This window comes from Canis lupus, chromosome 7, assembly GCF_048164855.1.
Source record: "Canis lupus baileyi chromosome 7, mCanLup2.hap1, whole genome shotgun sequence".
Classification (NCBI taxonomy): Eukaryota; Metazoa; Chordata; class Mammalia; order Carnivora; family Canidae; genus Canis; species Canis lupus.
In genome coordinates this window covers 17,022,905-17,047,420 of record NC_132844.1, presented here as the reverse complement: position 1 = coordinate 17,047,420, position 24,516 = coordinate 17,022,905, and the positions used below count along the sequence as shown (strand labels likewise).

At 38.5% G+C, this 24,516-nt stretch overlaps 1 protein-coding gene across 15 annotated transcripts in view; it reads left to right on the top strand.

Moving 5' to 3' along the window:
• Positions 1–24,516, top strand: part of KLHL32 (kelch like family member 32) — a 234,897-nt gene that overhangs the window by 173,673 nt on the left and 36,708 nt on the right. For 10 of the 15 annotated variants that reach the window (XM_072832002.1, XM_072832009.1, XM_072832008.1 and 7 more), the window contains one exon: positions 7,893–8,619. The exons of 3 other annotated variants lie outside the window; for them this stretch is intronic. In XM_072832002.1, coding sequence (XP_072688103.1) covers positions 7,893–8,619 — 727 coding nt within the window. Of the gene's footprint in view, positions 1–7,892; positions 8,620–24,516 lie in introns of those variants that run through there. 2 more of the 15 variants (XM_072832011.1, XM_072832014.1) reach the window with 2 other exon arrangements.

Below are 24,516 nucleotides of genomic sequence, written 5' to 3'. Positions count from 1 at the left end.
CCTAGTTTCTGGTGCTTTAGGATTTTATGGGAATGTTACTTTTGAACAGAAATTTTTCATTTAGTTTCAAAGAAGAGAATATGGTACACAGAATTTGGTGCATTTATTTATGAATAGGGACTTTCTTCTCTGTGGCAGTCATTATTCTGGTTTAATTTGTTAGTCTCCAACTTCATACAGTTTTAAGTGAACAATGAAAGAATAAGTGTTATTATCATATCTGCTCAGCTGAATATTAATTTATAATAATAATTGATATTAATAAACATGACTCATGTTAACGAAGTGAGCTTCTATGTAGTTTGACACACTGAGTCTCAACACCTGCTCGCTCAGCCTGGGGGAACTGTCCACACTTATGACCTAAAGAAATTGTACATAATATTAAAAGGGTATCTTGCTAAAGTTTTATGTTATATTAGAATTTAAGTCATTTAAAAATATCTATAAAATAGTGTACTTCCATGTAACATAACAGTAGTCAGTGCACCATACATGTGAAGACATGCATTGGAAGGTGGAGAGCTTGCTCAATACTCCGTCGCTTAGAGAGGAAGAACTGTCCATGCGTTGTCACTCAGTGTATTGAAAGATGCTTCCATGGCTTCCCACCCCTTGTTGGCCAAGCACTGCTCTTTAACATGCCGGCTCTTTGGTGGAGGGTCAGGAATGTCAGTTGATTGTTGATTTGCTCCTGTGCCCTTCTTTTGTCCCTTTCTGAATTTGCAGAAGTGTGGGATTTCTGCTGCCTCCTGGGCACTGAGGGGAGACTGGTGCCCCTGCTTATCTCAGTGGGATGACAGGACTGGCAAGGACAGAGACGCCTGTGCCTTCACAGCGTGGGCTCCTGCAAAAGGGTGGGCTCAGTTTGCTCCTTCAGCAAAGCTGTCTGCAACAAAGTTTTAAATAGGAGAGAAATTATAGCTGCCCCTGGGCAAGGGGGCAGAATAAGTCTGTGGGCAAAAATATCAGTCCTTACTTACTTAGCTCTGGCTTATTGATAAGTGCTGTGATAAGAACCTCCTTTTCAGTGAAAAAGAATATTTGTGAATCAAGACAAAGAAATAGTTATTGCTTTCGGACAACGTGGGAGGGATTTTATCTTTGGTTAGTGTTGATTAGAAAGATTTGATCTCTCATTCGATGAACTACCTCTGTAAAGGGCATTTTTATATACATTTGCAAGACAAAGGCACTTGTATGGAAGAGTGCATTGATGTGTATTTTTGGATTTGGGATGACTTTATAATTCATATATTTTCCAGGAAACCTGTGAGTGTAAGATTTCTGATTGTTTTGTTATTACTTGGGGGCCATGTTGGGTAGTATACATACATATGGGTGTTACATATATAAACAGAGTTAGACTTTAGAACAGCTGCTTCCTGTTAAGGATTAGGAATTTTAGTAGCTTCCGTCTGAGTGTGAGCAATAAAGGAATTTGGATCACAACTTTAGGATTTGTAATATTAGGAATGTAATGTTTGTTCATATAATGATATATTTCTGAAATACATGAGTGAATTATGTAATGTAATTGAATTCAAGCAAAATTTGTAGAATTTAGGATTATATACTACTATATTTAGTATTATGTATATGTCATACATTCTACTCCATAGAATGGTAATCAGTGGTGGTACACTGAGAAAAACAAAGGGAAAGGATTATCTTTTTATATATTTTTAGAATATTATTTTTTTAAATGATTTTATTTATTTATTCATAGAGACACAGAGAGAGAGAGAGGCACAGGCACAGGCAAAGGGAGAAGCAGGCTCTACGCAGGGAGCCCAACATGGGACTCGATCCAGGGTCCCCAGGATCAAACCCCGGGCTGCAAGCGGCGCTAAACTGCTGCGCCAATGGGGCTGCCCTTTTCTACATATTTTTAAAAAGAGGTTTTATTTACTTATTCATGAGAGAACAGAGAGAGAGAGGCAGAGACATAGGCAGAGGATGAAGCAGGCTCCTTGCAGGGAGCCTGACGCGGGACTTGATCCCAGGACCCCGGGATCAGGACCTAAGCTGAAAGCAAATGGTCAACCTCTGAGCCACCCAGGTGCCCCTTTTCTACATATTTTTAATCCAGGTTTAGTTACCAAGGAATGACCTAGAATTAAAATATATACTCACTTTAAAAGTACAACAGTAATTCAAGACTCAAAGGATACCTTTTACCCTACTTGTTCTTTAATTACACACTCTTTAAGAGCATTAAAAGCATTTTTTAAAGGCATAAAATATTTTATGTTGAAGTAATCAGCAAATGAGACTTAATGGAAAAATATTGTCCAACTGTCTTCAAGCAAACATACTTAAAAGCAGGCTTTATTTTTCTAATTTAGAGTATATGGAAATTACATTTGGTCTTAATTACATTTGCCTATTTCTGTCTTAAAATAATTACTGATGGAAAAATAATAATGATGTGATACAGTACAAAAGTACATTGTATAATTTAAAAACTGGGGTTTTTTCCAGCTTTAATATTTATTTATTTATTTAGCTATTTATTTATTTATAGTTTCAGATTTTTATTTAAATTCCAGTGAGTTGGGCATCTGGGTGGCTCAGTGGTTGAGCGTCTGCCTTTGGCTCAGGTCGTGATCCAGGGGGCCTGGGATTGAGTCCCACATCAGGCTTCCCAGAGTGAGCCTCTCTATCTGTCTCTCATTAATAAATAAATAAAAATTAAAAAAAAATTCCAGTGAGTTAATGTAACGGTATAATATTAGTTTCTAGTGAATTTAGTGATTTATCACTTACATACAACACCTAGTGCTCATCACAAGTGCCCTCCTTAATCCTCATCACCGACTTAACCCATCTCCCCTCCAACAACCCCCCAGTTTGTTCTCTGTATTTAAGAGTCTGAAAACCTGGGGGTTTAGTTCCAGCTTTTCTACTAATTAGTTGCATGACTTGAGGTTAGAGAGATAGCTTGTCTAGGTTTGATTTCCATTTGTAAAATTGAGAAACTTGAACCAAATGGACTCCAAAGTTTTTTCTTGCCCTAATGTGTTTTTTTTAAAGAATTTATTCATTTATTCATGAGAATACACAGAAAGAGAGAGAGAGAGAGAGGCAGAGACACAGGCAGAGGGAGAAGCAGGCTCCATACAGGGAGCCTGACGTGGGACTCGATCCCAGGTCTCCAGGATCACGCCCTGGGCTGAAGGCGGCGCTAAACCTCTGAACCACCTGGGTGCCTGCCCTAATGTTTTATTATTTATTTGAGGGCTTAAAAGACTATAATATTCATTGCATTGCCAAGACTCTCAAGTAGAGGTGGTTAACACCAATCGCGTGAAAGAGTAAAACGAGGGTCTTTTGTGTGTAAGTCCAGTATGTGATTGGACTGTCCTGTGACATTTTGAGAGCTTATAAAGACTTCTTAGGAAAGCCACAAAGAGGAGATAATAGGAAACTGAAACTTGTGATAGGCAGATAAATATAAAGGAATTGATACTGTTTGTTCCAGAGGAATATAAAAAATAGCCTAAGAACAGTTTTAAATGTTCTTCCATTTATGCAACAAATATTTATATACAGCCTACTAAGTACAGGCATTGTTTTTATCAAGGATCTGAGGATGAGATGAGTTGAAGTTAGAATAAGCTGTAGCAAATGCTCCTTTTAGGAAGGAACAGTTCTCCATCAGGATGAGGATGTACTAGATTGAGTCAGGCAAGGTGCTTGGGACATCTCCTGTAGTCTTAAGAGATGATAGTCCCTTGTGTTTCAGATGGTTTAGGAAACATCTTGCCTAATGGTACCCTTTGTGTGCCTTCCCAAATGGAGTCCTTAATTCCTTTTTCGCTCTTGCTGGCTTTGTCACCAAAAAAGTGGGAGATAAGACTTTTGCTAATTGCTCCATTTTTCTCTCAGTTAAAATATGCTAGAGCTTAGAGTGATGGGGATATATTAAGTAAGATAGAATAGGATTTCAGCCTTCTCTGACTAATGCTTTCTCAATGTAGCGTCATTAAAAACCACCAGTTCCCAGAATAATTGTTTTCAAACATAAGCACGAAAATATATTACAAAACTAACTGTGGTCTTTAGTTTTCATGGTGCCCCAGTGATGAATCAGCTTTCTGCTTACTGTATTCTCTAAACCCCTTAAATGGGCCCGAGGATTTCCTCTCCCACCTTGCCCTTAATTCAGCATGGCTCTGTGAGGTTCACAGTATAGAAGTGATTTTGAAGTAGCTCATTGTTTTGAAATTTCTTTGTCATTTCTTGCATTATTTGGATAAGTAAGAGTTATCCATGCTTTCCGTGGTTTTCTCTTTTACATTTTTACAGAAGTAAGAACAGAATACAATAACTCTTTTTAAAAAGGCTTTTATTTAAATTCCAGTTAATGAGCATACATTGTAATATTAGTTTCAGGTGTACAATGTAGTGATTCAACACTTCCAAACTACACCCCATGCTTATTGCAACAAGGGCTGTCCTTAATCCCCATCACCTATTTCATCCATCCCCGTGCTTCCCTCCCCTCTGTTAATCATTAGGTTGTTCTTGATAATTAAGAACCTGTTCCTTGGTTTCTCTCTCTCTTTTATTTTCCCTTTGCTTTTTTGTTTTGTTTCTAAAATTCCACATATGAGTAAAATCGTATGGCATTTGTCTTTCTCTGAGTTATTTCACTTAGTGTAATACTTTCTAGCTCCATTCACATCGTTGTACTCCTTAACACGTATTTATTATTGTGAAAGTACAATTGCACAGAGTGTTTGTATGACTCACTATATGCTATCAGAATCAGGGGTTGATTCATAGACCTTATAAAACCAGGGTCTCAAATTATGCTGTCTTACCTATAGCAATATCTTACCCATATCTTACTACATAGGAGATAATAGTTTTACCTTTAATACTAAGCTACAAGTAGCCTATATTTTTACTAAAGCACCCTACTTAGACTTGATTTAAGCCTTCTTAATTTTGAGAACAGAATTAATTTACTCTAATAAGGCAGAGATTTACTGTTTTGTGAATAGGAATCTGTCTAGAATCTCTGACTCAAAGTGTGGCCCATGGAGCAGCAACATATGCATCATCCTTTAGCTTGTTAGAAATGCAAACTCCCTATCCTTCTCTCCCTACTTATTGAATCGGAATCTGCATCTTGGCCAGAAACCCCAGTTAATTCGTGTGCATGTTAGATTTGAGAAGCACTGGAGCTAAGTGTATAAATCACACTAATTCTAGCTGAGATTGCTTTGAGGTTGGTGGCGGAACAGTTAATTGTAAATTACGTTTACTTTTGATCTGGAGAAAAAAATAAACCCAACAACTGTGAATGACTGGTGTAGTCTGAGAATATTGAAAATGATGAAAGTGTGTAAGTTATATGAAGTCTGTGAGAAATTAGAAATATTGGCAAGAAGTAAGATAAAAAATTATCCCAGAAAACATGAACTAAATGTGTGTGTACATAGTATTCTGTAATGCATTGTATTGAGGAAATTGAACATAGGAAACATCATGATACATGTAATGTAGGCCTAATAGTGGACAGAGTGTCAGAAATGAATCAGTGATAGATCATAGTGGTCACCGTTCCACGGCCGGTTTGATTTGTTAGAGATTTTCTTAAAGGCAGAAGCGCTCATGTGCTTTTCATGCAGTAAGTGTCACTGTTTGCTAGAAAAATAAAAATAAACTGGAGAGTGTTAAGAGATGGGCTAAAAGATTGATTATGACATAGGAAGAACTGATTTATGAGGAAAGAGAAAAATAATTAAATGGGCAGCACTATGCTATAAAAAAGAGGCTATGGAGACATGGATATTTATCTGATATTTCTCTTACGCTGTTTCCTGTAGTATCCATATGAAAGATGCAAAAATATTAGGATGTAAGGATGCTGAGAAATTTGTTACAGAACAAAGCAATATCGGCTGGAACTACTCAATTAAATTAGGAGCAATATCAAAGATTAAGTTTCAGAAAATTTTACGTGGTGCATGAGAAATGACCTTGAATGGGATGACTTTATCCCTGAGAACTGTTGAAAGCTCTGTGGGCAAAGAATGGAAGATCATTTATTAAATTGTTGAATTATCTCTCCAGGGAAATAATTGCAACCCCATCCCTTGAAACTTCTAAAATTAGGGTGGAAAGAAACCAGGATGTTGCCTATGGGAACTCTACTTTTGGCAGAGACCTTGTGATTGATGAGTGACGTTTTTCTTCTACAATATCTTTGATTATTGCTCATGGTTACCATACATAGAAACATTTTTTCATCAGGTTGGTATCTTATTTAAATTTTTAAAAAATGCTAGTTTCTAGAAAAACAGCTAGAGGCTATCACTTGTCTGCCCTCCATGGTGTCTGCCTCCTTGGTAATGGTAGGCTTACCTGCAATTCTGTTTTCATTTCTCTTCACTATGTAATTCATTAAGAGATGCAATTTAGTGTGTATTGGAAGTGAATTCATTTCCTACATTATCTTCATTCAGAAAGCTAAAAAGAAAAGCCCAAAATATCTTGCCTTTTGCACCCATTTGCCAAATGAATACAGAAACTGTGTATGAAACTCTCCAATGAAGTCAGCTAGTGCTTCAAAGAGTTTTGTGATCCTTTTTATCCAGATGAAAACCCAGCTCATGTTTGCCTAGGCTAATGGTCCAAGAGCACCACATTTCCTTCTCCCTCCCTCTGTAGACTTCAACACCAGTGATCTATATCAGCTGAAAAGGGGAGACCAGAACCCCAATTCCATTGGTCACAAATAAAGCACAACACAATTATTTAATATTATAATGATTACTTGACTTTGTCATGCTAATTTCTTCACATCCACATTTATATTGTCTAGGAGATCTAGCTTAATGTAGGTGCTGCTAAGGACAATTCATATCAAATATGACTGGAGATATTAGGTGTACTTTACGTTGGTATGTCGGAAGCTTCCAAACTTAAATATTAAGTCACATTAATTAAACTCCATCATGTGCTCCATAACATGAATTGCTTTCTTGTTGATGGTATTTTCTAAATTATTGTACAGTTTTATTATTCATGACTTTGTGCTCCTGCTTTAGTTTTAAAAACTGTTACTGTCTTTAGCCCAGAGTTCTTCTTCCTTTCCTTCTTGAAAGAATTCTAGACTTAAACAAAAAAGGTTAAGATTATGTTCCGCCATTGTGTCCCTAATACAAAGATAATCTCCTCTGTATCCTGCTTTTGTGAAAATGGCTCTAACAAATTGCCAGTGTCTTACATGTGCAAACGACAGCTGTCTCCAAGATGAAAACTAATTGGGAAATAAAAATAAAATTGATGGGTTACAATCTTTCTTTTTCTTCTCTTCCTGACTGATAGACCTACCAGAGGAACAGGGAAAAGAGTCTTTTTTCTTTCTACATCGTTCTACTAGTGTCATATTGATTCTCTCTCAAGTACACCCTGTGGTCTCAGATGATCACATATTTTCTTACATTCTTCGTATTGATACAGCACCTTGACTCGTGGGTTGACACACACTGCTTGTGTTGTGGCGACACGGCTCATCGTTGATATTCCTGGAGTGTGCCAAGCTTCCAGGCATGAAATAAGTTTCACAATAGTGTTCTCATTCTTTGAAAAGTGGTTATTGTTCACCCCAAGTGCTACCTTAAGTCTCTGTTACTGTTGCTTAACATTGCTCTTGACCTCTACAACAATGCTCGAGTTCTCATGTGTCTCTGTTGGTGCAGGAAGAAAAGATTCCTCAGCCGAGCATCAAATTGTTCTACTGTTACACTATTTGTAAGAAGAAAGAAATGGATTATAAGGTGTCAGAAAGAATACAAGGTGACCTGCCCGTATACCTCTGCTTGGCTCTCTTTCTTACCTTTGTATTCTCTCGTGCCCCCCTCCCTCTGTTTCAGCTAGCCGTGAGGTGGTTGGAACACAACTGCCATTACCAGTACATGGATGAGCTCCTGCAGTATATCCGCTTCGGCCTGATGGACGTGGATACTCTCCATACAGTTGCCCTGTCCCACCCCCTGGTCCAGGCCAGTGAAACTGCAACGGCCCTTGTCAATGAGGCCCTGGAATACCACCAGAGCATCTATGCACAGCCCGTTTGGCAAACTCGCAGGACCAAACCGCGGTTCCAGTCAGACACTCTGTATATCATTGGCGGGAAAAAGCGTGAGGTCTGTAAAGTCAAGGAACTTCGGTACTTCAATCCCGTTGACCAGGAGAGTGCTCTCATAGCTGCCATTGCCAACTGGAGTGAGCTGGCTCCCATGCCCGTGGGAAGGAGCCACCACTGTGTGGCAGTCATGGGGGACTTTCTGTTTGTAGCAGGAGGAGAAGTTGAGCATGCTAGTGGCCGGACGTGTGCCGTGAGGACTGCCTGTCGCTATGACCCCCGCAGTAATTCCTGGGCCGAGATAGCACCCATGAAAAACTGCCGGGAGCATTTTGTGCTGGGGGCCATGGATGAGTACCTGTATGCGGTGGGGGGCAGGAATGAACTGCGCCAGGTGCTGCCCACCGTGGAGCGATACTGCCCCAAGAAGAACAAGTGGACTTTTGTGCAGTCCTTTGACCGATCGCTTTCATGTCACGCCGGATATGTGGCAGATGGCCTTCTTTGGATATCAGGTAGAACATGGCTCATGTGTTGGATTTGTCAAAAAGTACTTTCGCTGTGGCATGAATTTAAAAGTTGAGCTTCGGTAGTCGGGGCCATGTGTGACTGAACCCCTGACCCGAGGATGCCACCTCAGCCGCTGAGCATTCATTTCTTGGGCACCTGCTCTGTGGAGAGCAGTGTCACTGGAAGTAATCGACCTTGCGTGACCTTATTTTATTTTATTTTATTTTATTTTATTTTATTTTATTTTATTTATTTATTCATGAGAGACACAGAGAGAGAGCGGTAGAGACACAGGCAGAGGGAGAAGCAGGCCCCATGCAGGGACCCTGATGTGGGATTCGATCCCCTGACTCCAGGATCACATCCTGGGCCAAAGGCAGGCGCTAAATTGCTGAGCCACCCAGGCATCCCCCTTTCATGACTTTCTGAGTGAGCAAAGTTTAAGGTGGAAATTAATGGCTCATCACAACCTTTTTCTTTTCTTTCTTTCTTTCTTTCTTTCTTTCTTTCTTTCTTTCTTTCTTACTTTCTTTTCTTTTTTTTTAAGATTTTGTGTATTTATTCATGAGAGACACAGAGAGACAGAGACAGAGAGAGAGAGGCAGAGACACAGGCAGAGGGAGAAGCAGGCTCCATGCAGGGAGCACGACGTGGGATTCAATCCCGGGTCTTCAGGATCAGGCCCTGGGCTGAAGGCGGACACTCGACCACTGAGCCACCAAGGGATCCCCCATCACAACCTTTATCTACTAAACCTTCTGTTGTTTAGATTGTCAGTTTTTTGATACTCGTGGATTGTTTTGCACACCTTGTGGTTTCTCCAGATCTTCACTTTTTTTTTTTTTTTTTAAATCATTCTGGGCTGCTTGACTAGGAGAAGTCTCATCAAAGACAGGGCAGGCAGAGTAAAAACCCAGTAAATCCATTTTGATGGGTATAGCAATGGGCTCTGTGTATCCAGGTAGGAGCTGTGCTGTGCATGGAGGAAAGGGATCTCAGTTATTGGCTAAAATAATGCTTTTGTATTGTCTGTGGACTGTAGTTATACACAACAACCTAAGTTCCTTATTCTTGCTTACTCTCCTATTCTTACTGATTATTAGGGGGGTACTTATTATTTTAGTTTACATTTTCTTCAAATTTTTTAAAGCCCTTTGATGATGAATAAAGGAAACTAATATAATGAACTCCATGTACCAATGACCCAGTTCCAACAGTATTCCAGTCGTTGCCAGTCTTGTTTCATCTGCACCACATACTCTGCGAACCCCTCATGGCTTCCTCTTCACTGGTACAGAAGGAGTCTATGAGGCATAACTTATCAACATCACATTATCAACCTGTATTTCTAACCCAATTCTTGAAAAGACCTAAACTGTTCTTTTGAAAGGGTTGCCTGTTGGGGAAGAAAGTTCCATCTTTTCTCAGTTGGAGGATACTCATTTTGTAACCCAGATGGAACTTGTTGAATTTCCATGTCAAGTACAAAGAGAAATAGGAAAATCAGATAACTTTAATTCTAAGAGTAACATTGAGATGTTTATACTTAGAAGACGCAATCAGGCTTTTTTTTTTTTTTTAAGTCTGTACATCTTAATCCATTTCATGTATTTCACCCATCACCCTACCTGCCTCCCCACTGGCAAGCACCAATGTAATGTGTTACCTATATTTATAATTTTGTTTCTGATGTTTTTTATTTGCTTGTTCATTTGTTTTTTAGGTTCCACGCGTAAGTGAAATTATATGGTATTTGTCTTTTTCTAACTTATTTTACTTAGCATAATACCCTCTAGGTCCATCTATGTTGTTACGAGTGGCATGATCTCATTCTTTTTTATGGCTGAGTAATATTTCCATTCGTAGATCATGCTTCCATAATTTGGCTATTGAAAATAAGGCTGCAGTAAACATAGGGGTGCATAAATCTTTTTGATTTAGTGTTTCTTTATTCTTTGGATAAATACCAAGTAGCAAAATTACAGGATCATATGGTAATTTTTTTTTTTTCTTTAAGGAATCCCCAAACTGTTTTCCCATAGCGGCTACACCAGTTTGCATTCCCACAAACAGTGCATGAGTGTTTTTCTCGACATCCTCACCAATACTTGTTGTTTCTTTTGTTTTTGGTTTTAGCCATTTTGACAGGTATGAGGTACTATATCATTGTGATTGTGATTTGCGTTTTCCTGATGATGAGTGATGCTAAGCATCTTTTCATGTGTCTGTTGGCCATCTGTATGTCTTCTTTGGAGAAATGTCTGTTCATGTCTTCTGCTCATTTTTAAATTGGATTATTTGGTTTTTGGTGTTGAGTTGTATAAGTTGTTTATACATTTTGGATACTAACCCTTTATCAGATATTTTCTTTGCAATATCTTCTCCCATTCATTAGATTGTCTTTTAGATTTATTGATTGTTTCCTTTGCTGGGCAGAAGCTTTTAATTTTGATGTAGTCCCAATAGTTCATTTTTGCTTGTGTCTCCCTTGCCTTAGGAGACATATCAAGAAAAAATGTTGTTACGATTGATGTCAGAGAAATCACTGCCTGTCCTCTCTTCTAGGATTTCTATGGTTTTAGGTCTCACATTTGGGTCCTTAATCCATGTTGAGTTTATTTTTATGTATGGTGTAAGAGAGCGGTCCAGTTTCATTCTTTTGCACGTTGCTCCCCAGTTTTCCCAACACCATTTGTTCAAGAGACTGTCTTTTTCCCATTACATATTTTTTATTACTTTATCAAAGATTAGGAAAATAATCTTTGATCATATAAATATGGGTTTAGCCTTGGGATCTCTATTCTATTCCATTGATCTTTGTTTCTGTTTTTGTGTCAGTACCATACTGTTTTGATTACTACGTCTTTGTAGTATATCTTGAAATCTGGGATTGTGATACCTCCAGTTTTGGTCTTCATTTTCAGGATTGCTTTTGCTATTCAGGACTTTTTGTGGTTCCATACAAATGTTGTTTATTATAGTTGTTGTTTATTATAGTTCTGCAAGAACTGCTATTAGTATTTTGATAGAGATTGCATTAAATCTGTAGATTGCTCTGGGTAGTATGGACATTTTAACGATATTTATTCTCTGAAATTCATGAGCATGGAGTATCTTTCCATTTGTGTCATCTTCAATTTGCTTCATTAGTTTTTTTTTTAAGATTTTATTTATTTATTTGAGAGAGAGAGCACGAGCAGGGAAGGGGAATTGGCAAAGAGGAAGAAGCAGACTCCCTGCTGAGCAGGGAGCCAGATGCAGTGCTCAATTCCAGGATCCCAGGATCATGACCTGAACCAAAGGCAGACACTTAACCAACTGAGCCACCCAGGTGCCCCTCCTTCTTCAGTGTTTTATAATTTTTAGAGTATCGGTCTTACCTTCTTGGTTAAATTTATTTGTAGGTATTTTATTCTTTTTGACACAATTCTGAATGGGATTGTTTTCTTAATTTCTCTTTCTGCTACTTACCATTGTATAGAAATTCAACATTTCTGTATATTGATTTTTTTTATTTCTGTATTCATTGTATTGTATCCATCTGTTCATTGTATCTACTTCACTGTATTCATTTGTCAGAATAGCTTTTTTTTTTTTTTTTTTTTTGCTTGAATCTTTAGGATTTTCTGTATATGGTATAATGTCATCTGCAAAGTGAAATTTTTTTTTAAAGATTTTATTTATTTATTCATGAGAGACACAGAAAGAGAGGCAGGCAGAGACATAGGCAGAGGGAGAAGCAGGCTCCATGCAGGGAGCCTCATGCGGGACTCGATCCCAGGACCATGGGATCACACCCTGGGCCAGAGGCAAATGCTCAACTGCTGAGCCACCCAGGCATCCCTGCAAACTGAAATTTTTACTTCTTCCTTACAAATTTGGATGCATTTTTTTCTAGTCTGTTTGCTATGCCTAGGACTTCAGTGCTATATCAAATACAAGTAGTGAGAGTGGACATCCTTATCTTGTTCCTAATCTTAGAGGGAAAGCTCTCAGCTTTTTCTCTTTAAGTATGATGTTAGTTGTGGGTTTGTCATCTATGGCCTTTATTATGTTGAAATTATGTTCCACCTAGCCCTACTTCGTTGAGGGTTTTTTATCATGAATGTGACGTACTTTGTTAAATAGTTTTTCTGCATCTATGAAATGATGGTTTTTATTCTTTTTCTTGTTGATGTGATGTGTCACATTGATAGAATTGCAAATATTGAACCATTCCAGCAACCCAAGAATAAATCCCACTTGATTGTGGTGAATTATTTTTTAATGTTTATCTATTTTTTTAAAGATAGATTCATTCATTCATTCATTCATTCATTTATTCGTGAGAGACACATACAGAGAGAAACACAGGCAGAGTGAAAAGCAGGCTCCATGCAGGGAGCCTGATGCAGGACTTGATCCCGGAACCATGGGATCCCACCCTGGGCCAAAGGCAGATGCTCAACCACTGAGCCACCCAGGAGTCCCGGTGAATTATTTTTTAGTGTGCTATTAGATTTGGTGTGCTAATCTTTTGTTGAGAATGTTTGCATCTGTGTTTCATCAGAGATGCTGTCCTGAGGTTCTCTTTTTTTGTGGTGTCTTTATCTGGTTTTCGTACAGGATAACACTGGCCTCATAGAATGAATTTGGAAGCTTCCTTTCCTCTTCTATTTTTTGGAATAGTTTGAGAAGAATACATGTTAACTCTTCCCTAAATGTTTGGTAGAATTCATCCGTGAAGCTATCTGGTCTGGACTTTTGTTTTGGGGAGTTTTCTGATTACTGACTCAGTTTCACTACTAGTAATCCATCTGTTCAAATATTCTATTTCTTCCTGATTCAGTTTTGGGAAGTTATATGATTTTGGAATTTAGCCAGTTCTTCTAGGTTGTCCAATTTGTTGGCCTATAATTTTTCACAATGTTCTCTTATAATCCTTTATATTTCTGTGGTGTTGTTATTTCTCCTCTTCCATTTTTGGATTTGAGTCCTCTCTCTCTCCTATTTTTTTCTTTTCTCTCTCTCTCTCTCTCTTTTTGATAAGTCTGGTTAAAGATTTGATCATTACAAAGAACCAGCTGCTGGTTTTGTTGATCTATTCTATTGAGGATTTTTTGCTTTGTTTTTAGTTCCTATTTCATTTATCTCTGCTCTAGTTTGTGTTATTTCCTTCCTTCTACTGGTTTTGGGTTTTGGTTAGTCCTCTTTTTCAGCTCCTTTAGGTACAAGTTTAAGATTGTTTATTTGAGATTTTTCTTGCTTCTTGAGATAAGCCTGTATGCTGTAAAGATCCCTCTTAGAACAACTTTTGCTGTAACCCAAAGACTTTGGACCATTGTGTTATAATTTTCATTTGTCTCCAAGTATTTTTTTATTTCCTCTTCGATGTCTCAGGTGACCTGTTTATTGTTTAGCATCATGTTATTTAACCTCCATGTATTTGTGTTCTTTACAGGTTTTTTTCTTGATTGATTTCTAGTTTCATATTGTTGTGACCAGGAAAGATGCATGGTATGACTTCAGTCTTTTTGAATTTGTTGCGACTTCTTTTGTGGCCTAATGTGTGGTCTATTGTAGAGGATATTCCATGTGTACTAGGAAGGAATGTGTATTCTGCTGTTTTATGATGGAATATTCTGAATGTATCTCTTAGGTCCATCTGGTCCAATGTTCATTCAAAGCCAGTGTTTCCTTTTGATTTTATGTTTGGTTTACCTATCCATTAATATAAGCATGGGATTTACTACTTAGTATTACTATAAAGTTCCCTACTATTTTGTATTACTATTGATTACTTCCTTTATGTTTGTTATTAGCTGCTTTAAGTATTTAGGTGCTCCCCTGTAGGATGCATAAATATTTACAATTGTTATATCTTCTTGTTGAATTGTTCCCCTTATGATTATATAGTGTCCTTGTGTCTTATTATGGTCTTTTTTGAAAGTCTATTTTGTTTGATATAAGTATTGCTACCCTGGCTTTCTTTTTTACTTCTATTTGCATGATAAATGCTTTTCCATCCCTTTACTTTCAATCTGCATGTGTCTTTAAATCTGAAATGACTCTCTTGTAGGCTGCATACTGATGGGTCTTGCTTTTTTATCAATTCTGTCACTCTGTGTCTTTTGGTGTTTAGTGCAATAATTGATAGACATGTCCTTACTGCCATTCCGTTACTTGTTTTATGGTTGTGCTTATAGTTCTTCTCTATTCCTATCTTCTCTTGCCCTCTTCTCTCTCATGGTTTGTTGACTTTCTTTTTTTAATTTTTTTAAAAGAATTTATTTATTCATAAGAGACAGAGGAGAGACGAGGGGGGGTGGGCAGAGACACAGACAGAGGGAAAAGCAGGCTCCATGTAGGGAGCCTGACGTGGGACTCGATCCAGGGTCTCTTGGATCACCCCGCAGGCTGAAGACGGTGCTAAATCACTGAGCCAACCGGGCTGCCCGGTTTGTTGACTTTCTTTAGTGAAATGCATGGATTCTTTCTCTTTGTTTTTTGCATAACTCTTATGGTTTTTATTTGTGGTTACCACTAGGTGTGTATATATAACATGCATATAGCAGTCTATATTAAGTTGATGGTCACTTAAGTTTGAATGTATTTTTTTACCTACCCCTCCACATTTTCACACACACACGCACACACACACACACACACACAAATATATCATGGCACTTCTTTTTGACCTGCAAATTTTGTGCTAAAAAAATCACCTGATAGCTCTGGCGTTTCCCTGTATGTAACTGTTTTATCTTGCTGCTTTTAAAATTCTCTGTTTTGGAGCAGCCCGGGTGGCTCAACGGTTTAGTGCTGCCTTCAGCCCAGGGCCTGATCCTGGAGACCTGGGATTGAGTCCCACCTCAGGCTCCATGCATGGAGCCCTCCTTCTCCCTCTGCCTGTGTCTCTGCCTCTCTCTCTCTCTGTGTCTCATGAATAAATAAAATCTTTAAAAAAAGTAAAATAAAATTCTCTGTTTATCACTACTTTTTGCCATTTTAAGTACTATGTGTCTTGGTGTGTACCTCTTAGGGTTGAATTTGTTGGGGGCTCTCTGTGGCTTCTGGAACTGGATTTGTTTCCCCATATGTGGGAAATTTTCAGTTATTATTTCTTCAAATAAATTCTCTGTCCCCTTTTCTCCCTCTTCTCCTTCTGGGATCCCTATAATTCTAATATTATTATGCATGATGGTGTCACTTAGTTCCCTAAGTCTATTTTCATTTTTTATTATTTTTTTCTTTCCTGTTCAGCTTGATTGCTCTCCATTACCCAGTACTTTAGGTCACTGATCCATTCTTCTTCTTCCTGTAGTGTGCTATGTATTCCATCTAGTATACATTTAATTTCAGTTATTGAGTCCTTTATCTCTGATGGGTTCTTTTTACTGTTACTATCTTTTTGTTAAGGGTCTCACTGAAATCCTCTTTTCTTTCCTCCAGTTAAGTGAGTATCTTTATGACCATTACTTTAAATTCTCTATCAGGCTTATTATTTATCTCTGTTTTGTTTATATTTTTTGCTGTGATTTTGTCCTGTTATTTCATTTTGAACATATTCCTCTGTCTCCTCATTTTGTGTAACTCTCTGTGTCTGTTTCTATGTGTAGGGAAAATAAGCTACATCTTTTGCTCTTGAAAATAATGGCCTTATGAAGAACAGGTCCTAGAGTTCCTTGCAGTGCAATGTCCCCTATTCACCAAAACCTGGTACTTTAGGGATGTTTTGAATGCATGTTGTGTATGTCCTGCTGTTGTCACTTATCTACAATGGCCCTCTTTGTCTATTGTGGTCAGGATTTGATACTTGCATTATTAGTAGCTAGTGTGGGACCACCTTAGAATTAAGTTGAGCCAGACCAGGCATTTGCCAGAGATGAAGTATCACTGAACTTTTGGAGAATGTGGGGTGGGGTGTGTGGTGCCAGCAAGGTTTGTGTTGATAGGCGAGACCTATAGCTGCCTCAACCAAGGCAGGCCAGGATGGAGGAAGTGGGCATAGAGAAACATTCAGGGGCAGGTCAAGTGGTGTTAGCAAGGTTTATGTGGTTCTGCTGTGGAAGGGGATCTGGAGCTGAGGCCTGGCTGGTGGGGGCACGTCTGCAAGATGACATGGGATGGGTACTTTTAAGTTATGTGGAGGATTTTGGCACTGTGCTGGGCCCAGCAGGAGATCAATGTATCTAGGCTGGGGATGGGGGAGGGAAATTGTGCTCCCAAACTATTTTGTTCCTGAAAAGTCCCCCAATTATCCCTGTCCCTCCAGCATGCACTCTGAGAGTAGTTAACAATTTTTTCTCCTGTGTACCCCGAGGTGTTTCTCAAACTGCTGCTTCTATGCTGAATCTATGTGGGACTCTTTGTTGTGCTGTATCTTTAATAGTGGGGAATCAGTTACCTCTCACCCTCCCACCCCATGAGCCTAGTGATTTTTTTAAGTTCCAGGTTTTAAAACCCCTGATTATAAGATCTTGTGAATTTTGTCCCCTCTGCTTTTCAAAGCCAAATGATATAGGGATTCATTTTCTCTGTGTAGGCTTCCTGGTATGAGAGTCCTTTCTTTTCCCTCTGTGTGCTATGGAGTCCCTTCCTTCTATTGATGTTCCTGTAGGTCCATTTAGTTCTTGACTATGTCTCTGCCCTTCCTATCCTCTTTGATGTAGCCTCTTCTCTACATTTAGCTGTGTAGAGTCTGTTCTGCCATCTTTAGGTCATTGTTTTGGGTTATTTGCACTGAAGTGGTTGTTATCTAGTTGTAGCTGTAGGACAAGGTGAGCTTAGGTTCCTTCTACTCTGTCACCTTCTTCAGAAGTCCTGATCATACAGTTTTTACTTATGGTTTTGTTATTGTGATGTATCATGTTGATTGATTTGTGAATATTGAACTATCCTTGCATCCCAGGAATAAATCCCACTTTATTAGAGTGAATGATCCCAATATATTGTTAGATTTATTTTGCTAATCTTTTGTTTGAAGAATTTTGCATTTGTGTTCACTGGGGATATTGGCCTATGTTTTTCTTTTTCTTTTTCTTTTCTTTTCTTTTTTTTTTTTTTTTTTTTGTAGTGTCTTCATCTGGTATTGGTATCAGGGTAATGCTGGCCTCACAGAATGAATTTGGAAGCTTCCCTTCCTCTTCTATTTTTTGGAATAGTCTGAAAACAATTAGTATTAACTCTTTAAATGTTGGGTAGAATTCACCTGTGTAGCTGTCTGGTCTTGGGCTTTTGTTTGTTGGGAATTTTTGATAACCAATTCAATTTTGTTACTAGTAATTTGTCTGTTTGGATTTTCTGTTTATTTCTGGATTCTATGTTTTGGAAGATTATATGTTTCTAGGAATTTATCTGTATTTTCTGGTTGTTCAACTTGTAGACATGAAATTTTTCATAGATGGAGCACATGAGTGACTCAGTTGGTTAAGCCTCCAACTTTTGGTTTTGGCTTAGGTCATGATTTTAAGACTGTGAGATTGAGCCCTGCATCAATCTCAGTGCTCAGTGTGGAGCCTATTTGAGATTCTTTCCCTCTTCTTCTCCCTTCTCCCTGCCATTCCCCTTGTGCACAATCTCTCTCTCTCAAATAAATAAATAAATAAATAGAATCTTAAATTTTTTTCTAGTTATTTGTTGCAATCCTTTGTATTTTGGTGATATTGGTTGTTACTTCTCTACCTTCATTTCTGATTTTGTTTGAGTCCTCTTATCTTCTGTATGAGTCAGTCTAAAGGTTTATTGGTTTATCTTTTCAATGAACCATCTCTTGGTTCCACTGATCTTGTCTATTGTTATTTTAGTCTCTGTTTCAGTTACATGCACTCTGAACTGTATTGTTTCCTTCCTTCTACTAACCTTGGGCTTTGTTCTTATTTTTCTAGTTTTCTTTTTTTTTTAAGATTTATTTTATTCGAGAGAGAGAGAGAGAGAGAGAGAGAGAGGCAGAGACACAGGCAGAGGGAGAAGCAGGCTCCATGCAGGGAGCCGGACGTGGGACTCGATTCCGGTCTCCAAGATCATGCCCTGGGCTGAAGGCGGAGCTAAACCGCTGAGTCACCTGGGCAGCCCTTTTTCTAGTTTTTTTAGGTGTAAGATTATTTGAAATAATTTTGCTACTTGAGGTACACCTGTATCACTACAAACTTTCCTCTTAGATCTGCTTTTGCTGTGCCAAAAGGTTTTTGACCCTTGTGTTGTCATTTTCATTTGTATCCATGTAATATTTCATTTTCTCTTTGATTTCTTCACTGACCTATTTTTTGTTGTTGTTGTTGTTGTTCATTTAGTAGCATGTTGTTTGTGTTTCTGTTTTTTCCATTTTTTCTTCTAATTGATTTCTAGTTTTACTGTTTTGGTCAGAAAAGGTGCTTGATATAGTTTTAATCCTCTTAAATGTATAGAGACTTGTTTTGTTGCCTAACATGTGATCTCTCCTGGAGAATGCTCCATGTGCAATTGAAAAGATTTTATATTCTGCTGCTTTTGGTTGGAATGTTTTGTATATCTGTTAAGTCCATCTGATCTAATGTGTCATTGAAGACACTGTTCCCTTATTGATTTTCTGTCTGGATGATTTATCCATTGATATAAGTGAGAGAAGCAAACACCTTTAAGTAAATCTTGAAGACTTCTCAGCTTTCTCCAATAATCTTTTCTAGTTGTTTAACATCTGCTCTGACAAAATTCTCCCTTGCATTTGAATTAAATTCATTTGTATTCTGCCCATTTTTCCTTCCACTGTCCTCAATAGTCAGGGAGACAGCGGTAGTCTTGGCTTTACAGGACAATGCCTCAGTTATTGGCAATTCATTGATTTTCATTAGAGAAAGATAGCTCATGTCAGGTTTTAAGTGCTCTATAATTAATGAATGAAGTTAAGAATTGGATTAACGAAGAAGATAAATGAGATGGATCCAATAATTGCTGGTCTTATATACCAAAAACATTAGATATGAGTGTGAACATTAGTATATGTAGATATCTTTAGATAAAAACTTCATTTATCTTTTAAGTATATATTTCAATATTTAAGAAAATAACCACCTTGACTATATCTTGTTGGCTTTGCTGAAGAAATTTCAAACTTGGCTACAAATAAGCCTTTGCTAATAGAAGGAACAGATATGTGCTTGACTTGGAAACAAAACAATGATGGATTAATGAAATCAATGTAATTTATATTTTCTTCCAACTTATATTCCTTCCATTGACTCATTTAGTTTTCATATGTTGTTAATGGATTCCTAAATTTTGCATTGCATTTCTAAGTTATATATGAATTTCTCACAAATATTTTAAAAAATATTTCCTGTTTTCTTAGCTTTTAAAAACTAGTTTTTTAAAAAATACTGCAGTTTCCCATACATATTCTTAAAGGTTTGAAATATTTAACATCTTCTTTAGTGAGGCCTTAGTAAAACACAGAAACTCATCCTAGACTGGCTAAATCTATCATCCTGGTATCAAGCTGATTTCTCTTTCAATATGAGTCTGTATGTTTCCTTTTCCATTTTATTAAATGTATCAACTTATTATAGATCTTATTGCTCTATCACTTTGTTTTTCCCCCACTGTGAAAGGAAATACATTTCCTTTGTTCTTCTTTTGCACTAATGTATGCTGCCTGTGTTAACCATACTTAATGAAAACAATCACAATTTTCTCAGGTTTGTTTCTCCCTACTGTGTACTTGAGATGAAAAACTCACTTCCCTGTGTATAGTACAATACCTTTAATTGGAAAGAAAAGGAAATCACCAGTGACATTTCTAATACCATCAGTTGTCTGCCTCTTTCCTCAGCACCAGCTTATAATAAATCAATTGTGAATCTAACCATGGATGGGGAAAGGTACTAGATTTGCTAACAGCCCCCTTAAAAAAAAACAAAGCAAGTATATGTCACCCTATCACTGATTTAGAAGTGTTACCCAGATTTATTGTTGCAAATAAAAATGTTTGAGGCTATTCCTTATCCTTTATCAAATAATCAAGTATTTCCAATTTAATTGATGAGGGGATCAGGTCATTGGCATACTTCTGGTAGTTTGCAAGCTTTGCCTGAGGTGAAGAAGTAAGGATTTTAGAATGTGGATTTTAGGAGCTTATTTCTGTTCCATAAAACACAAAATGAATGTCTCTTTAGAGATTCAATATTTCTGGCATGTTCACTGGCTCTGCATACTCCCTCCCCTTTCTCTGTCCATTTTGGGGTCAGGACACCTTGAAACCTGTCCATGGTTTTTAAAATGAAACAAGCAGAGATGAATTCAGAAAATCAGGCTGTATGGATATGCCCATTAGCATTTAATTTAAGATGTTAGAGATAGTCAAATTTTACAGGCTCCTGTAGCATTTGACACTGTGACCCAATTCACAAATGCTCTACATCATTTCTACTTGAAATTCACAATACTGAAGCAAAAGAAGCATTAAATATTCTGTCGTTGTGCTTTAAAAGGTATGCCTTCCATTGTGAGGTATTGTTTGTGAACTACTAAAAAGATCCCTTTTTTGTGAGTGAAAATTAATCCTGAGCTCGTCTTGCAGAACAACTTACCTTTTCATTTTTGTCAAATGGCACCAAGATAATGGGAAGCTAACCACAAAATTAGTGCTTTAAAACTATAAACATAAGACAAATGCTACTATATTTATTCAAAAGTGGTATTTAGTGCTTTCCTGATTCTCTTGGTGAATGCTACATCCTTACTTAGTCTTGTGCTGGTTCATAGATAAAAAGATTAATTCAGCAAACACACTTCCTACCCTCTAGGAGCTGACAATCAAAGAACTCTTCAGATATTTCATTAATGAAAGAACATTTGTTAATGCTTCTTTAACTCCCTAGAGGATATGTTTATTTTCATCTTGATTAAATTTATATGAAGCTTGCATTGCCCCATTTAAAATAACTTTAATTTTTTCAAACCTACTAAAGGGACTTTGGCTTTTCTAGTATTCATTAAAATTAGAACAATGTAAATTTCATAAACATTTTTTAAATGCTATAGCTTTAGCTTTTCTCTAGGTTTGTAAATAATACTTTACTTGTATCTAAAAAGTCACATACAAAATATTGGTAATTAATATGGGGGTGCAGTAAAGGCTGGCTTATGGTATCCTGAGGTCACAGGGCATGTGGGACTTGCTCTGCTTCTCACTGGCCAGGAGATGCTGAGCAACTTTCCTATCCTCCCTTAGTCTTCTTCCAGGCTAGTGTGGACTGACAAAGGAGAGTAAGACCTACATCCTGAATTGGGACTCACAGTGTGGTAGAGGGAACAGACTCTTCAACAAATGATTATGGTATTCTGGGTGATAGATATGAGGATCGAAGTCTTTTCTCAGGGACAGAAGTGGTGTAAAGCAAGGAGGACTTAATGCGGGTTTCACGAAGGTTCATAGCACCTTCATCCTAACTTGGCCTTAGGTCCACTGGCTGCTTCCCATTTACTCATTAACCCTTCCCTTTCCTTGTGAGTGGGCTTCATGGTCCAAATATTTCAATAGTTCTCCTGCCATCTAGCAAGCACTGGCTCTGGACCAACCCAGTGGTCCACTTTATCTGTGCCTATGCCAAGACAGCTAAATCCTGTCAACTGGAAGAGGCCAGTTGACAGGAGGGCTTGGTGTGGGATCTGCTCAGCTCTCCGAGTCCTCTTTGTGCCCTACACTAGTGTCCTTCCATCCTCGCTACCCCTGCCCCCCTCAGCTCCTCCTCAGCCACCCTTCACTGCCTGGAACTTCCTCAAAACCCTCACCCCTCAGACTCAGAGACAGGACCTTTTCTTCTATTTTTTGGAGCAAATATCAGAGAGGAGGGTCTCACAGCAGATCAGATGAGATGAGATGAGGCAGAGGAGAGTGAGAGGAGACAGATGGGCAAGAGGTAGATGGAAAGAGACCAATGCGGAAGGTTGGGAGCTAGTAGGGAGGAGGGTGCAGAGGAGGGGTCTGAGGAATAAGCCTGAGAATGTGGGATGGGCAAGGTCAGAGGAGGAGTGTTAAATCAAAACCAAAATGGAAAGGGCATGGTGAGAGGTGCCCAGTACTGCTGGGACATCACGGTCCAGAATATTCATTTTCTCTGTAATTTTCAATCAGGAACCCCTTGGTAACTTTAGTGAAAGTAGCTTTAGGGGAATGGAAGAAAGTAGAAGCAAGAATGTGGTAGCTTGGGGCATGGAAGGAAAATGACGAAGTAGAAAGTGCAAGTATAGGTCAGAAGCTGGGATACCATCTCAATTTGGTTTCCTAAGTTGGAGTTTACCCGACAACTTTCTGATTCTTATGCTCCACCTACCTACCAGGAGAGGATGTGCTGTTTTGTTTTTAGGTACACACATACTTTTTTCAGAAAAAAGAATAGGAAGGAAAGAAAAAGATGGGAGTTTGGCTGAGAGAAGAGAGAGTAGCTATCGGGAGAAATCCAGAGTCAAAGGAGGGAACTTTTTTTAAAGGATGCAAGTGCATTAAGCATACTGGTAGATAAAGGAAAGGAGAGAGCAAAATTGAAGGTGAAGGGAAGGGGTCATTCTTTGGTTGGTAAAGGCTAAGCGTATCCTCTAGGAATGGTGCAAAGTCCATGGGACACTATGATGACAATAGGCACAGGGTCTCAAACAGGCAGGAGGGATTTGGACAGGAGAAGGGGAGACCCCTCAAGCTCTAATCTTGGAAGATGAGGGACAACTCTAGGTGTGGACCTAGAGAAGCTCCCACATGAGGGTCAGGAACCTGAGGAGGTTCCTTGTTGATGGAATCAAGTGAGAAACAGGGTTGTCTGTTGAAGTTGTGCTATGTCAGGACCATGTAGAGGGTCTAAGGGAGGTGGCCTTCCAGGGCAGGGGTGGAGGTGGGGGGCAGGGGTTGGTAAAAAAGCCTCTGAGATAAAGCAGAGGGAACTGACATGTTTTTAAAAATTAAGTGTCAGGAGATCCCTGGGTGGCACAGCGGTTTGGCGCCTGCCTTTGGCCCAGGGCGCGATCCTGGAGACCCGGGATCGAATCCCACGTCGGGCTCCCGGTGTATGGAGCCTGCTTCTCCCTCTGCCTGTGTCTCTGCCCCTCTCTCTCTCTCTCTCTCTCTCTCTCTGTGTGAGTATCGTAAATTTAAGAATAAATAAATAAATAAATAAATAAATAAATAAATAAATAAATAAAAATTAAGTGTCAGAGCTCTTATTAAGGTTGGAAACAGCAAAATGATGGTGACCCAGTTTGTACATTTCTGTTTTTTTTTTTTTTTTTTTGTATACTCACTAAAGAATGGAGAGGGCCGATCCTTGGATTCACTCAAGATGGAAGGATTTTAGGCTGTGAATAGTCCAAAGGATCCTATTGGAAGGGTTCAGCTTGTTGGGTTAGGTGAGTGTCAAGGACTTAAGGTTTGCTTGAGGGAGAACAAATGTGTGTCTCAAGTAAGTACATGAGAGAGTATCTGTCTGTCGCCCCTGCGGGCAGCTACCATATGAGGAAGCCACCGGCCTGCTGGAGGTTTGGAGCTTGAAGATGTGGTATGTCCACTTAAAAGTTCTTAGTGACCTGCTATCCCCTTAAGAATGAAATTTCTTCTTCATTGCTTTAGACTCTTACAACCCTCTCCAGCCTTTTCTTTTCTTTTCACTTCTCCCCCAGCCTTTACTCTTCCCCATCTGAAAAAGACAAAAACAAAACCACCATAGTATTGCAGTGAGATGAAACCAAACAGAAATGACCATCCACAATGCTTTTGAAGGAGCCAAATGGCTAACTAAGTATATAAACATTAAGATAAAAGAGCTAAATGGCTTTCAAGCCATCACCTTCAGTCTCCAAAATAATTAACAGAGGTTTCATCCTAAATGGACTTCCCTTTATTCTCGAGAAGTAGCACTTTGTTTACCCTCCCATTGCTGCTCAGGAGATGAGGCTTAAAG